The 16165-nt window shown below is 48.3% G+C and overlaps 1 protein-coding gene across 8 annotated transcripts in view; it reads left to right on the top strand.

Moving 5' to 3' along the window:
- BOC (BOC cell adhesion associated, oncogene regulated) overlaps window positions 1-16165 on the top strand; it is a 55912-nt gene that overhangs the window by 16423 nt on the left and 23324 nt on the right. For 6 of the 8 annotated variants that reach the window (XM_038136953.1, XM_038136923.1, XM_038136902.1 and 3 more), the window contains exons 2-3: window positions 15092-15259; window positions 15624-15902. In XM_038136953.1, the coding sequence (XP_037992881.1) occupies window positions 15175-15259; window positions 15624-15902 (364 nt within the window). In that variant the 5' untranslated portion in view covers window positions 15092-15174. Of the gene's footprint in view, window positions 1-1785; window positions 3269-3306; window positions 3565-15091; window positions 15260-15623; window positions 15903-16165 lie in introns of those variants that run through there. The other 2 variants (XM_038136970.1, XM_038136962.1) reach the window with 2 other exon arrangements.

Here is a 16165-nt window from a genome sequence, read left to right on the forward strand (position 1 = left end):
CCACAACTAAACTTGCAAGACTCTTTTTCTTTAGAACCAGCAGCCTCTCTGGGTCCTTTGATCTCTCACAGTCCTTCTCTAGGTAGGAGAATGACAGCTTTCCTCATCCCCCTGTGAACCTCCTGCACATAAACGCCATCTAGGTACAAAGGTGTCGGTAATTTTGGGCTGCAGAACCACAAACTTCCTCTTCCCAGCACCTTTGCAGTATGAGAGTTTTTGATCACTTTGCAGAATGCAGGTGGCCACAAACATGCCAAGGAATGGTTATACCAACACTGCTGTGGGTGCATCCATGGCCAGTGACTAATAGAGAAGTGATGCATCCAGTGCTGGCCTTAAATATGCCCTGTGTCTCTTACACTTCTTTCAGACAGTAAAGAGAGGTCTGATCTATAGGAAATTAATATAATGCCACTCTGGTGTCATTGTTGGGACGAGGGGTAGAAGAATAGGGTCACGTAGACAAAAGATGCATGTATAGGATTGCCTGTGATGGGTTTCAGCTTTATTTATGACATGTTCAATCTTGAATGCTTTCCCAGGGAGGTCAGCAGACCTGGTTGAAAATTCCATGTGCACATCTTACTGCACAGCATGTCTAAACTTGCATATTTTTCATCCATTTTCTTGGATCCCTTAAGTCATCCAGGTACCCATTCCAGCAGTCTTGTGAACCGTGGGAGTGAAGCCCTGACTGATGGATAGGCACTTAGGTGGGAAGCAGAGACCAGTGTTTCCCCTCACTTGCCCAGTGCCACTAGGCACGGTGGGATCAGCTGGTTTGCCCTCAAATCTGTGGCCCTGGTTTCTGGCTCCTCATAAGCACAGTAAATACCACTGCAGGCTTCAGGTGAAGTGGGACTAAAATGCATGGTACCATAGCTCTTGGGTATTGGTCACTATCTTTCAGGACTACTTTCAGCCTGGAATTTGTCTTTATTTCATGGGCCCAGGTGGTTGCATGTGTGTGGTGCAGGAAGGTGTCCACTGAACCACACAGACTGCTGTACTCACACGTGCCCAGTTCTGCAAATTCTATTCTAGATGAAAACAATTTGAAGGTGTGAATTGCTCATTGTTTGTCCCTCCTGGTGGTGGGTCTAGCTGCAGTAGTTCATCCCTTGGCTTCACTAGTGCCTGCTGATGGGCTCCGCTGGCCTGTGACTGCTGATCATGGGGTATTTGCAAATGGTGCCACATTGGCTCTGCTACTTCTCTTTCTCTGTTTACTTAGTTCTTGGCAGCTGGATGTTTGAATGTTTGCTTGACAAACACTTTCCCTGAAGTCTCTGATTTCAGAGAGTTTAGTTTGACAAACCCCAATGAATTATCCTGTTCTCTGTTGTCAGTGGTATCTCTCTGTCTCCCTTAACCACAATATTTTGTGTGCGGTACAAATTCATATTTTCCCATTGTTGCAATCAGCATGCCGCTCCCTGTTTGGTTCAGTTACTGAGGCAGTATCCCCAAGATGCTGACATCTGTATTTTGCTAATCTAAAAATCCTGGGGCTACCAGGAAGCAGTAGAGATAATAACACTACAGACCTGTCTAGCACCTTTTTATGAGAATCTGAAATTGTCTGCCTCGTGTTCATCTCGTTACTGGTTGTACCAGCTGGAGTTTGCTGTTCCTGTTTTTGCAGCGTGGAAAGCTGAGACACAGGGTAGGGGTATATTTTGTACAATAATGGAGGAAATTCCAGAAATGTGGCATCATAACCTCCAAGACTATGAGTTTCTATCCATCTCTGTCTTGCTAATTTGCCTCCAAAAGGGAGAGAGATCGTAGTGGGATGGTTGGTTTTGAGCAATGCTTTATTTGCAGTGATCCAGGGCTTTATTTAGAGTCTCAGTAAATTCCACTCCAAAAAAAAAAAGCAATTGCAATATTTCTCCAAGGTAGCTACCTTCCTTACCCATGATCAGGGGTCCATAGTGTAGTTCTGAGGAAGAAAACTATCCAAATACTGTCTCTTGTTGTCAGTTTGGTGGTTTGGAGCGATGCTGCGGGACAAGGGTTCACGGCTGGCCCGGAGAGGGTAAAGTTCTTACTGTGTTTCAGGGGTGGTAATGAGTCTTGTGAAAACATGTCTGCAGGTGTCTGGGTGGTCAGGCTGGGCTGTTAATCCATCCAGCTGCTGGCCTGTTTTGGACAGGGTCCAAGACCAGGTAGGACACTGCTGCTTTTCTTACAGCCTCCAAACACAGCTGAGAACCTTCCAAGCAAACCTGGGCTGGTTTATGGTTTTGGGTAGAAACCACAAGCAAACCATGTCAAATCGCTGGATTCTGCCCCAAACCAGGCAGAGTGCATACGTTTCTGTTTCATTTTGCTTGGAGATGACTGGGAGAGGGAGGAAAACCTGCATGGATCCAGTGTTGATGTAAGGCCATAGGTGATCTATTCCTAAAGCCTTCCAGTGCCATTCCCATGGCTAGACCAGACAGATGAAGGCAGAATAATAAATAATACCCGAGCTAACATCTCCTGGGAGCTTGGGTTTAAGAGGAGGGATATTTTGTCTGAAACCCTTCCGTTAGGGGACAGTTGGGAGGGGGATTAATGTAAATGTGGACCTTCAACGTATGTAATCTCAGCCAAGGTGATGGGGCAGTTGGGTCAGGGTTTCCTGTGCTGTGGGGCCCTGGAGCATAATGTGCATGGGAAATAGAAACCCTAAGAAAGAAAGAAAGGGGGAGAATTGCATGCTCTGGGGGGGGTAAAAGTGCATTTATTTTTCATGTGTTGCATCAGAACACACTAATTTTTGCCCAGAGGGAGGGCAAGCACATGCAAAAACAGTCCAGCTTGCTAGGAAAGGGGTGTGGAAGTGTGATGCCAAATAGCTCAGGAAACGTGGCTGTAGGACTGTCCCCCCCCTCCACTTCCACACGGGGCACAAGAGCCTGCAGCAGGGCATGTGCCAGCGCTTTGGAATGGAGTCACGCTGTCCCCTTGAGCCCAGGGCACCCCTGGCTCCCCAGTCTGTCCCACTTCTCCGATTCCCTCTTTTCCCATGTGCTTTGATTCATTCTGCAAACAGCGTATGCCAAATCCAACTTCACAGCTGGCTCTGCTCCACGTGTTTGTTTTCTATGCCTGCGCGGCGCTCGCCTGCTCCGCTTGCGCCACGGCTCAGAGGTGGAGGCGGCGGGGGGAGAGCAGGACTGGTGGGGAGGGAAACGGGAGCAGGCTGCTGCTTGCCAAGCCCTTATTTGTTTAAAGCTTAAGCCTGCTTGAGAGAGCCTTTTTGGAGTGAGGGGTAAGTGGCAGGGGTGGGATGCGGGGTAATGGAGAAAGTAAACTGTGTGTCAAGGAAAGCAAACTTTACAGCTGGAATTGCTGCTGATGCTTGTTGTGTGACAAGCCTGGGGAGGGGCCTTCGGCTCTGAGCTCGTGCTTCTAGCGCGGGTTCGAGTGTGAACGGGCAGCAGTGACAAGTGGGGAGCCAGCGGCAGGTCTGTGCTGTGCCCGGTTCTCACGGTCAGTGCTGCTGCTTGACAAGCCTGGCTGTGGCACTTGCCAGTGTGTCCTAGGAGCTGGCTGGGGCGCAGGCAGGTAAGTCTCCCTTCCCAGGCTCTGAGGCAGCAGCATTTTGCCATCCTTTTGTTACGGAGCATCCCCTTGTTGACAGAGAGAAACCTTATGGTGGCCCTGCCCATCTGTCTGTGCAGGGTGACTTGAGGTCTTGCTTCATCTCCTGCAATGTTTTGCTCACTGTCCTCCGTGGGACCATTATTTTTGGAAAGGTGTGTTTATTGTTGTGGTGATAAATGGGACAAATCACATGCAAACACAACCTTTAAAAAAGCCTAAGCAATGCAACCCTCTCCTCTTCATCTCTGAGAAGGGGGGAAGAAATCTGTCACCCATCCTAAGACCCCACTGTGAGTGTGTCCCCCATGATTTTTCACATCAGGGTGGGCCCCATGGGGTTTTGGAGCAGTGTGGCAGCTGCTGATCATGGCACAAAGTAGGGCTCTGGTTCAGTCCATCTGGGTTCTGGCACTCGGCGCTAATCCCCGCACCCCACCTTAGGCATTTGGCACAAGCCAGAGCAAGCATTTCCTAGGACAGTCATTTCTGTCCCTTTGTTTTGCTAGCCTTGAGCTTCCTCTTGTGTTTTTTGGAGTAGTGACGTGTCTTTCAGGGGAAATTTGTCCCAGCAGAGAGTTCTAGAGACTTTTGACCTGCTCCCATAACAAAAATTATTATTGTTAGTGAAAAGCAATTTAGTGACAGCTATGGAGAGTAAAAACTCCCATTTATTCTCAAATTTAGGAAAGAAAAAAAATCCTCAACTTTTAAATACCGTCTTCAAAGGACAAGAAAAATGGGCTTGTGCTCTTTTGCATCCCAGCAACAAGTCACTGCTGAAAGGAGTGCAAACTAGAAGGCAGTTTCTCTTTATGGTGGTGATGGGGATGTCTCTAAAGCCAGCCATCTGGGGATTAAACTTTGTATTGACGTTACTGGCAAGTACTTTGTCCTGTCTCTTTTGTGTGCTCTTCTGGATTTTGATGTCAACTGTGTTAAACTAGCCTTGTGCTTGTTAATGCAGTTTCTGGGCCTGCTCCCATTGAAGTCATGGCAAAGATCAGGCTGATTTTCGTGGCAGTAGAATCAAGTCTTCTCTTATAATCTAGACGATGTGTTGTTTTAGCAGGTATTTCTCCTGTGCCACTGGCTTAGATTTATCATAAGCTTGGTTAGTTTTTTACTGCAGCAGTTGTAGGTACCCTTGCTCTTCAGGTTACGTACTGGAAGAAGGTTCCAAGCCTAGGAAAGCTACCCAAGTCTTTGCTCTGCCAACAGGAAAATTTCCCCATAGCAGCTTGCCCCAAGGAAGGCTTAACAGTGTCACTGGCAGTTTCTGTGGACTTTTCTGGTTTGTGGTTTGGGGTTTTTTTATTATGTATTTCTTTCACTCTATTACTGTTTCTAATTGGACATGGACAAGATTTTTCTATTGTTCCTAGACAAAGATTATTTGGATTTTTTTTTTTTTAGTTTGGTACTGAAAGGTATCCCATGTTTAGGCATATGAAAATGTGGGCTACTCTTAAAAAGTGTCCATAGCTGCTGTGTCTGACTTGTGATCTACTCTGTGAACAAGAGCTTCTGAGTCTCATTTTGCAGGTGGCCATAGCTGACAGACACTGAAATGTGCTTGGTCCCCGAACACTCCTGCTGTGCTCCATGCAGATGCTGACTGGTGGGTTTGTCCACCGCTCCTCTGTGCTTTGGTTCATGTTATACAGAAAGAGGAGTGTTTCAGCTGGTGGTTACCAGCATGAATGGATGCTGGGATATTTATTGTCTGTCCTGTTGCAAGCTTGACCCCATCACGTGACAGAAACAATAAAATGGCGATGGGTCTTTTCAGGGCAGCTCCATGTCACACCTTTGCCATGATTTGTGGTCTTGCTTCCCATTCTTGACCACTGCTCTGGCTGCAGAGAGGCCGTAGGGTGATATTAGGTAAACTAGGGTTTGGGTTTTTTTAGCGTTGCTGCATCATCAGTGGCAAAATAGTTGTTCTGGTCAACATCTTGATGTCCTGTAGTCAGGGAGTGAGAGTTGACTCTTGAGTGTTCCCCAAGAGCTGCTGCGAAGTGATGGAGAGTGAAAACAGCTTTGGATAAGAGCATCCTGAAAGGAGTGCAAACTAGAAGGCAGTTTCTCTTTCTGGTGGTGATGGGGATGTCTCCAAATGTCCATTTTGGACATTTAGAGGTCCATTTTTCCATGGATTTCTCCATGGAAAAATGCTATTTCACTGAGACCAGGGCATGCTGCCGAAGTCTTAAGCTTTTGTCTCAGAGCAGCAAGGAGTTTCTGGTGGAGAGCAGGAGTGGTTTTCCTGCTATTCAGAGTAGGCTACATTTAAATTAAGTGGAAGAGTGTCAGCTGGGGAGGGAGAATTGCTCAAGAGGTGATGGTGGGAGGTGACAGCCCCTGCTCAGAGGAAAACAGGAAAAGGACTTGAGCCTGGATATACATGTGGCGGGTGAGCTTGCCCTGAAGCAGTGGGGACAAGTGCAACATAAGGAAATCTGCCAAAATCCCAACTCCTCTATTTCTTCTTTCTTGACCCTGTCATCTAAATTTAATTTTCCTGCTTTTTCTTTTCTGTCACTTTTATTCCACACTTCCCTTTAGTATCTGTGAGGGCTTTTGCCCAGCATCAATTCCCCTACATCTGCCGGGCCTGCCTTCTCTCTGACCTCTCCCTAACCCAAGAGGCAATTAGAATCTCAACATTTGATTTCAAGGTTTGGGGTTTTCCGTTTGCAAAGGATGAGAAGGGAAGAACAAAAGCAGTGCCCTGAGTGATGTAAACTACCCACAGGCACATCTGTGCCTCTGTGATGATAGCTCCTGGTGGGAACTGCCCATTGCTCCCTGCACCCTCCTCCACTGCAGCTGCTGACTGGGAGGGAACAACCTGAGGCCCGGCTCATGTTGATGTAGGATTCAGAGTGGTGAAGCCCAGATCAGAGCCAGCTGCATCAGCTGGCGCTTACCCCATGCTGTGGGTCCCACTGCATCAGTTGCCAGCACCAGCCATTCCCTGGGCTTTTCTTGCTCAGGTGTACATTCTCACTTATTCCCAGCTCTCTCCTACATGCTTTTCCTCTTTGTCTAAAGAACAAAAAGGTATGGACAGGTAAATTTTTTAGTGGTTGTATCAAGCATCCTAAAGTAACTAATTCTTCTACTGAATGGTGTGAAGTCCAGAGGACATGGGATTGTTCTTCTCTGTTTAGTACAGCATCTGACTGCATTGAAACTATCTCCAGCTTTAGTTGTGATGGGAATGATAAAGCAAGTGTTGTTTTGATATGGCAAGAGAGAATGCTTCAGACAAGTAATACAGTGCACTAAATCCCTTGCTTCTGAGACTGAAGGTGTGTTTTCCATCATACTGGTATCTAATGGGTGACCCCTTTCTTGCTGCCTCCTCTGAAATATTTCTTACAATGAAGATTCAGTGTTGTCCCATAGCAAAACCTCAAAAAAGCAAGACTTTGTTACTGCACATCAGCTGAGTTTATAGCAGTTGTGAGGAAAACTGAAAACACTCCAGAGCAAATAACTCATCACAAGCGTGTAACTACATTGATGTGGTTTTCAAGGGGATCCTGACCCTTTTTTCCTAACACCAGCCTTGGCAAGAGAGTAGGTTGAGCTGCATCTCTGTGGGGCCTTGAATCTCGCATGACCTTGATAGGAGCAATTCTGCTGGTTCTCTGACATTTGAAAATCAAGCTCCTGAATGCAGGGCCTGCACCCTTCCGTAAGTGCTGCAGATGTACACCCCTTTCAGGATTCCTCAGCTTCCTAAACTGGGACCTTAGCTGCGAGGCGGGAGAGTCTACAGGTGGATCAAGAATGAGAAGAATGGAGAGTGCTGAGGAAAAGTTGGTCAAAAACTGTGGCAGCTCGCCCAGTGTGGGAGTGATTCTGGACTGAAAGATTTTGATTGGAGAAGCAGCCTGTCCCAGCCACAGGGGCAACCCTGGCAGCTGCTCCAGGGCCCCTTTCTCCCGGCACACACTGGGGAGAAGAAGCCAGAGAGCAGCCAGTAGTTCCAGGCTTGTTGCAGCAACAACATCTGTTTCCTAGGTGTACTTTGTTTCTGAAGAGGCTGTGCAGCACACTCCATCTGCACCCTTCTCTTTTTTTTTTCCCGCTTTGCCGCTTGTGCCGCGTTCGGGGCGGCTCTTAGTGGTGGCAGGCACTTCCCAGGAGGACCCTGCGCCAGCTCCGTGCCAGCGCTGGCTGTCGGGCTCTTTGCACCCGGAGCAGTATTGTCAGCATCTTGACAGCTGGCCGGCTGCATGCTTATTAGTTACTACTTTCCTCTTGCCCTCCACCTCTCCTTCGCCTCCCTAACCACCCCCACCCTTTCCCTTCCCCCTTCCCGTTCCTGCCCCATTGGCTGGCCAGCCCTTCGGGGAGCCCCCAGCCTCTCCAGATTAGAGCTCTCCAGGGACTTCGTCCTTTTGAAAGGAAGAAAGGAGGAGAAAAAAAAAAAAAAAAAAAAGAACCAAAACAGAAGGAAAAAAAAAAAGGGGGGGGGGGGGGGGGGAGAAGGAGGGGAGGAAAAAAATTTATTAAAAAAGAGAGAGAGAGAGAAAAGAAAGAGGGGGAACAGAAGAATGAAAACAGACCCAAGGGGCAATAGTCCCTCGAGCCATTTCACTGCATTACAATGAATATGGACTCTATTAAGCTCCGTTCTGCCTGTTAGTGTTTCCCAGGGCAACACAGCTCCCATATGGCAAGCATGCAGCAGATTAGGGTAGGCCTCCGGGCTTCATTGAGGGCCCGAGGCTTGACTGGCAGTTGAACCCCATCCTTCCCCCCTCCTCCTCACACTTGACACTGCCTGTGTTTATCTAAAGCAAAAAGGGCCCGGGTGGGAGAAGGGGGCATTTTGGGGTTTATTGTCCTGGGCAATGGGAGAGGGCCGGGAGAGGGGTGGGGGAATGATGAGGGAGGGAGGTGGGATGGAGGAGAAAGGGGGGTGGGGGGGCCGCAGCCCCTCATACATATTCAGGAGGGGTCTTGAATGGGCAGAGGAGAAATAAAGCAGATGGAATTCATGTTAAAGAACAGCCACAATCACCCTCCAAAAACAAGGAGAGAAAAGCGGGTAGCCTTAAAGGAGTGTAGGGAGCAGCGTTTATCCAATTAGCAGGGTTGTCAAATTGAATTTACTCAGAATGGAGGGGGAAGCCGGGGGGAGGGGGGGGATGAAGGAGGGAAATTAAGTGTCTAGGGCATGGGGGGAGCATGATATTGAAGAAAGGAGGTGGGTTTTCTTTTTTTCTTATACTTTGGCCTTGTCTTTTCAAGGACTGGAGATGCTTTCAGGGCACGCCAAAGGGCAGCAAAAGCCAGTGTGTATACTCTGTTTTAGCACAGGGCTCCTCTCCCAGTAACTGTGAAAAAAAAGACATGTATCCTGTGGGGCAGGGCCATCCTTGCATCTGTGGCCTGCCTACACTAGAGCTGTCCCCAGCTGGTGGCTCCTATCGCCCTGGGACCACCATGGCAGCGCCCAAGGTGAGCCACATGCTGCAGTGCCACTGCCGTGGTGACACTGGGGAGCCCGTGGCAGGTATGAGGGTGGCATTTCGTTCTTCAAGCAGCCTCATGATTGCTTGCTGATGAAATGCCAACGTGAAGGGGTTTGCTGGGTCTCAGCAAAGTCAGCCTGATCAATGCCAGCTGGAAAGTGGCGCTCAGTTCAGAGGAGCTGTTGGATGGAAAGGTGCCAGAAACTGCAGGCATTGGGTCCTCAGGGATATGAGCAAAAGTCAGACAGGCTATGAGAAGGCTTTGCATCTTGTTGCTAATTCAAAGCCAGCATGCCCAGTCCTCTCCCTGGTGATGCTGCAGGCTGTTATGGAAAGAAACTGCTCAGGGAAGTAGCTTCATCTTGAGGAAGACAAAAAAGTTACAAAGACGTTTACATGTTTAGTTTGTTGCTGGTTTGGTTTGCATGAGCAGTTCTGGTCAAGGAAAAGAGATGTTTTCCCTGCAAGTTTAGTTTATTTTTTAAAGAGGTGGCTATTTCTCAGGACTTGCTTGAATTAAAACTGTGGTTCTTTTTAGGGTCACCTAGTTGCAGTTTTTGGGAAAACTCACCAATCTGTGGTGGTTTTGCCATGCCAAATTTTATTCTGGATTTTTCTTTCTGACTATGAGCATGAATTTATCCCAGGCTTTCTCTGTTGTGGCTTTTTGACGGACTCTCTGAGCTCACAAGCAGCCACTAAAAGAGTCTTTTTGCCTAATCACTTAAAAAAAGAGAGAAGGCAACCCCATCATACAGTTAGTCAAGGGCTATGTTAAAAGAGCTAATGTACTTTGAAATCAGAAGCTCTCAGTGCTGCAGGAGGGAAAAACAGGCAATCTTTTATCCCTGTTCCCACAAATACTGTGCTACCTCCTTGACTTCAAACATAGTGGTGTAATACTGGGTTCTGCCTTTCTGCCCACTCCTGATACCAGCCTTTTCCCATTTATGATCCTGCCACTCCCTATGGTACCTGCACACCCATCCCCATCAGCTGCCCATGATGTTCCATGGGAAGGGAGCTTCTGTCTTGCACCAACCTGTCCTTTTCCCAAACCCTTTCAGAGAAAATGAGCCTAACTTATCAGTGTGAAATTAATACTTTGAAATGGGGACAGGGGTTGGGTAGAGGTTAATTTTGCCCTGTGGGATGTTACTATTTTATGGGTTAAAGAAGCAGTCAGGGATGTCCAGATTGCTGTCCGTGTCCAGGAATCATGCAGAAACTTTGCAGCTGATCTGCTCAAAGATGTCATCTGGATAGTATTTTTGCAGCTAGAGGATTATACGGTTGTACAGTGGGATTTTTCAGAGGGGATGGAAAAGATTTGGCATCCAAGAACAGCTTGCTTGATGGGATGGAGGTCCCAGTCAGAGAGTTTTTGATTTCCAGCGCTGCTTGCCATTGCTTTACTGGATAATCTTGGGCCAGGTTGCTTCCTCTTCTAGCCCTCAGATTCCTCAATTTGTAGAACAAATGGGTGCTGTTGCTGTTTTATTTTTCACGTTTTCTTTTTCAGTGGTTTTTGCTTTAGGCGGGAAAAAAGTACTGTCTTGTATTAAAAAGTAATGATTACAAGTAAAATTGGCTCATAATACAGTGTATGACATTGCTTTTTCTGAAAAGCTGAGGTCTCAATGTATGAAACAGGGAGCTGGGAGTATCACTGTCCCTACTTGACCTGCTGGAAACAGGGAGCAGCTGCAGTGAATTCTCCAGAGTCACCCAGGGTGTCCCCAGCTGGTAGCTGGACTGAAATTGCTGCAGCCTTTCCCTCGGTGCAGAGCAGTCCTTACCCCTTCCCACTGTTCATGCCTTGCAGAAAGAAGTTCGCAAGGTCCGTCTGCCTGACACAACCCCGGACCGCTGCCATGTGCTTCAGTGACTTCACACAGCTTCTGGTCTGCCTGAGCATTCCCACAGCCTTCCCATTCATCCCTGCCTGGGATGTGTGGTGCGGGATGCTGCCGCGGAGCTGGGGCACAGGCTGGTTCCTATTTGGGAGCCTTGAAAATTACAGGCAGTGTGGCAGTAACAAGGGCCACTTGGCTGGCCCTTGTTAAGCAGGAGGGGGCTTGGGGCTGTGAGCTGCATTTCCTCAGTAAAACCTTCAGTTTCTAATCAGCAAACACCTCTCCTGTGGCCTGTGCTTAATTCAAATCCCTTTTTCCTTTCGAGATTTGTCACCGCCTTGTGCAGGCGTGGGCCTTTCTTCCCTTTTATATTTTTACCTCTGGTTTTCCTTTCTCACTCCGCTGCCTTTGCAGTGCCCTCCATCGCCATGGCACAGCTGGGGCTGCAGGCAGGGGTCTCACTGGGCTTAGGTGTGTGGTGGGAAGCCAATACGACAGATTTTACACCCCGACCACCCCTCCTTAACTGATTAAACTCTCATTAATTTTGTTCTGTTAATGACCCCTCTTTTGATTTACTGGGCTGTCTGAAAGGGACTTAGAGCTGCACCGACAGGAAATTGTTAGTTTAACCTGGGAGGAAAGAATTTAAAATAAATAAACTTTTTTTTTTTTTTTTTTTTGTTTTCCCTCCCTCTCAAAGCTCTTCAAATTACTTTAACTCTTTCTTTTCCTAGATAGCAATTAAGCAGGAGCTGTCAAGAGTGGTGTTATTGGTGGCTGCAGAAGTGCTGGCAACCAGGGACATGTCACAAGGTACCTGCCTTGGGGACAGGAGGCAGCAGGGCAGGACCCTGTCATGCAGCAGGCCTGCAGCCCCTACCTGGGATCACCACCTCTGGGAAGTCAGCTGGGGTGCCTGGGGTCTTCTCCACTCCCCACCTCTGCCTTCTCTCCCACTGCAGTCCACTCTGGTGCTGCTGGCAGGAGACGAGGCAGATCGAAAGCTGCCTGATTAGTAAAGTTCCTTGCTTTGCACTATTGCAGGCTGCTTAAGGACAGCATTTTCAAAAGAGGTCGGCTCCCATTTAGGCATCGAAGTAAGTTGGTTGCTATTCAGGAGAGCTCAGCATGTCAAGAACTGAATGCTTTTGAAAATCTGGCTTCAATTGTAAAAGCTGAGAATTTCAAAATCTGACCCTGGATCCTAATAGTTCTTTTGGAAGTGATGTTTTCATTCATTTTCCTCATTATTTTTATGCTGGCCATTTACTTTTTGTACTTCACTCAGCTGTGAAAGAAATGGCCACATGTCCCTATTTAGAGCTTGTACTCTTGCCTGGAGGTTTGGGGAGGTACCATACATACACTTGTTGCAACACACCTCTCCTCATTCTCTGCTCAATACTGTTCAATCTGCCTAGTGCTGTGGCCAAATTTTTTGAGCTCCCTTTTTTTTTCTCCCCACCTATTGCTCTTCATCTTTTCACAAGCCTGGGGGAAGCCAGTTCAGTCTCTGCATCAATGTGCTTGGGTGGTCCTAGCTCACGAGGGGTCTCATGCACAGTTCTGTGCCTTTGGCTTTGCCCTTCTGGCCAGAGGCTCTGTGCAACTCAGAGCTGCAGGGAGGTCTGGTTGGGAACATCTTTGCCTACCCCCTCCCTTAGCCTGGGCTCCAGGGAGCAGCTTCTTTGCGTCCAACATTTTTCCATCCTGCTGCCAAACCCATCCAGATAGGGGGAGTGAGTCAGCCTTGCTCCGTAGGCTTCCAACGCTGAGGAATCAGACAGTAAGTCCTACCCCAAAATGTTTCTTCTACATCAGTGAAAGGCTTTCCATCTCTAGTAAACCTTAGGGTGTGAGGTGTTTTTAAGCCTGAACTACCTCAAAGTCTTCTCCAGATGAGTGTAATTAGTGGGACCTTAACTTGTGCATCAGCAGTGGTGTCAACGCTGCACGTTTTGGCATGGACAGACCCGGGGCACTTTTATAGCCATCATCAGCGGTGGCTTCCCGTGGTGGCTGTGGCATAATGAAGGGTGCTTTGGTGGCTGTCTTACATGGAGAAATAAACTTGAGCAATTCAGATGTGTCTCCAAGTCAATCACTAAAGTATCTTGTGATTGACTTGGAGCTGTCAAGTCGCTATGCACTGGTTGGTGGGGGAAATTTTGAGACTCTTCTCAGGTGAGGAGAGTGAACACCAAGAAGGATGAGGTGTGTGGGAGGGAAGTTGCTGTCTTGTCTCTTTGGCACTGGAGGTTACCCACATGGATTTCCACATGTAACGGGGCTGTGGCCTGCAGTAGCTGGAGTATGGCCTATTGTTCTCTCTGGATGCCTTCAGAATATGCCCAATGTCTGAGCTCCATCCATGCTCGTGGGTGTCTGGAAGCCACATTGGGCCATGCCAAGCTTGACTTTATTTATTCCGTCTCTCAGCAGGGCTTGTTATCTTGGCCTCACAGCCACTCTGCCCATGATTGTGTAACTCCTGTAAAGAGCTGCCTTGGGCCAGCCAGTGCACTAGACTCATACTGGCCGGCAAAGGGCCGTGTAAAGATGCTCTCTGTGAGCTTTCCAAAACTCCAGCAGCATGTTGCTTTACTTGGTGTTTCTTCCTTTTGAAATCACCAGCTCTGAGGATGTTTTTCTTTCCTGTTCTCAACTTTATATGTCTCTTCCTTGATTTCTCCTTCAAGCAGATCTCTGGGAGGAAAAGGGACAGCTTGTGAGGCTGTCAGAGGGACAGCCCAATTTGCAGAGAGTTGTGCTAGCCAGCCTGCTGGATTCTTGCTGTTAAGATGTGGACCTCAGCATGGCTGGCCATGGACTGCACTTCTGCACCTTTGCTGTCACCAAAGGCCAAGCAAAGTAATTTGAAAGTAGCTTGGTGTGATATTTCCCCAAATCTGTGGTTTCCTTGCTAGCAGTAATCAGCCTTGACTTGAAAACTCACCAGGCTTCTCAGGGGGAGTATGTGTCAGTCTTTGCTTCAGGAATTAGGAGGTTTAATTTTGGGGGTTATACTTGAAGGGATTTGTGCCCTCTTTTTGACTGAGATGGGTATGGAGAGCACATGCTCAAGCAGGTGATGGCTCAAGCAGTCACCATGGTGGAAGTAGGAAATACCAGCCTGCAGAGTCAGGTGATCCTGAGGATGGTGATTGTGGCTAATGAGCTGTTTGCTGCAGAGGGAGCAGGCAGTATAACTGCTGTTTGGGCTGACCTCCTTGGCTGCTTTGGGTTTGGTCTTGGGCTTCTTCCCTGTAGCTGTGCCACCAGAGCAATTCTGCAGTGCCTTAAGGCTTGCAGGTCGTCTTAGTGCTGCAGCTGAAGGGAGCTCAAAATCCTATAGCTGCATTATGGTGCCAGTAGAGGGAAATCCCCTCTTAACTTCAGTCTGTTGCCTTTGATTGAAGATGAACTTAGTCTGAGATCTGAGGTGTCTCTTGGGGCAACTGCTGAGGTCTTTAATCCCTTGACCTGGCTTGTCTGCTGTAGTGTTCGTTCATGGGTCTCCAAAGCAGCTGCTGAAGTGTGCAGCTCGTCACAGCAACCTGGGTTGTGACAGGTGGCCTTACATTTCTAGTATTTTGGGGCTAGTTGACACTTTCAAGTATGAGCCTGGTGGTTTGCGTAGAGATTAAATAGGTGGTGTGTTTCAGGCAGAACAGTTAATCTGAAGTATTTTCATAGGTTGTCTCTTAGTTAGAGTGGACTTGTACTGCTCATTTACTTTAGTGTTCAAAATAGAATGTATTCCAGACATAGCGAAGAAGTGGCAGCAGCACTCAGTGGATACCTTCAGTGACACTTTGTTGGAAATGTTTGTGTTTTTCTCCTGAAAATTGCCTGGTGTGCATCACTGTCATTCACTGTACCAAGTACAAAATGGGGAAGGGGAGTGTGTGTCTGTGTGTGCATGTGTACTGAGAATGGGATGTCTTGGGAGACTCCCAACTGTGCCTGGGGGAGAGGCTGGAGAAGAAAAATGCTTGCATCAGTATCTGTAGTCTCCTCAGGCCACTGCTTGGTGAATCTGTGCCAGTTTAGGGATGTTGGTGGAGAAGCCAGGCAGGGCTGGAAAGCAGAGGGAAGCCTGAGGATTTCATCCATCATGTCTCTTGTCATCTGCAGGAATCCACTGCCACCAATCCACTGCATCCCCTGAGGCAGCTTATGGGACCCTTCCCTGGGCACTCCAGGTCACATCACACGGGATGGCAATGACACGTGGAAGGAAGAGGCCCATGTCCCCCATCCCTTGCCTCATGCTTGCGGCTGCCAGCTGTTTTGCCAAACTGAGTGAGTGTCTTTTCTTACACATTCTGGTTTGCCTCGATGCTGTTTAGCATAGCCATGCCTCACAAAGAGGTTTCCTCTCTCTGCTGTTCCCTGAGTAGCCTTGACCAAAGGTCTAGGTTCAAACCCTCTTCCAGAGGCGGATACATTTGGAGTTGAACATTTCTCTCAGGCTGTGCCAGGAAGAAATGGGGCTGGGGTTCATCTCTAATAATTAGGGTGGGTGTATGAGGAGCCCAGGGGATGGTGCAACACAAGGAGAGGCCATTGGGAATGCAAACAGTACAGCACTGAAGCTTTTTCCTCTGTCCATTCTATTGCTGAGTCTCAGAGAGCTTTCTTACTCCTGTTTTTTCCCTCTGTGCAGGTGAATCTCTGCAAGTCACCGTGCAACCTGCTTCTATTGTCCAAAAACTTGGAGGCCCAGTCAGCCTGGGGTGTGTGGTGGACCCCCCCCAAGTGAACCTCACCTGGAGACTGAACGGGAAGGAGCTGGCTGAATCAGATGAGGTGCTCGGTATCCACGTGGAGCGAGGGAAGCTCATCATCACGGCTCTCAACAACCGCACCGTGGGGCGCTACCAGTGCATTGCTCATGTGCCTGAAGGAGTCATTGCCAGTGTCCCTGCAGTGGTCACCTTAGCTAGTGAGTAGCTTTAGTTCTCCGACAGCCCTTGCTTTGCTTGGGCCATCGCTCACAGGTCTTGAGAGGGTCATCTATTCTTGCTTGCTCGTGCTGGCATTAAGGGATGACTCCTTTGGCAGAGGCCCTTTTGTAGCATTTTTGATCGTGGACTGGCTGACATGGTGTGGCCCAGTCTGACCCAAGCTATCCTTTTCCTGCATGGTAGGCTCCTTCAGGGAGAAGTTTTTGCAAGACCAGGGAATACCTGAGCTGTGGGGTTTGGT

The sequence above is a fragment of the Motacilla alba genome, chromosome 1, assembly GCF_015832195.1.
Source record: "Motacilla alba alba isolate MOTALB_02 chromosome 1, Motacilla_alba_V1.0_pri, whole genome shotgun sequence".
NCBI lineage: Eukaryota > Metazoa > Chordata > Aves > Passeriformes > Motacillidae > Motacilla > Motacilla alba.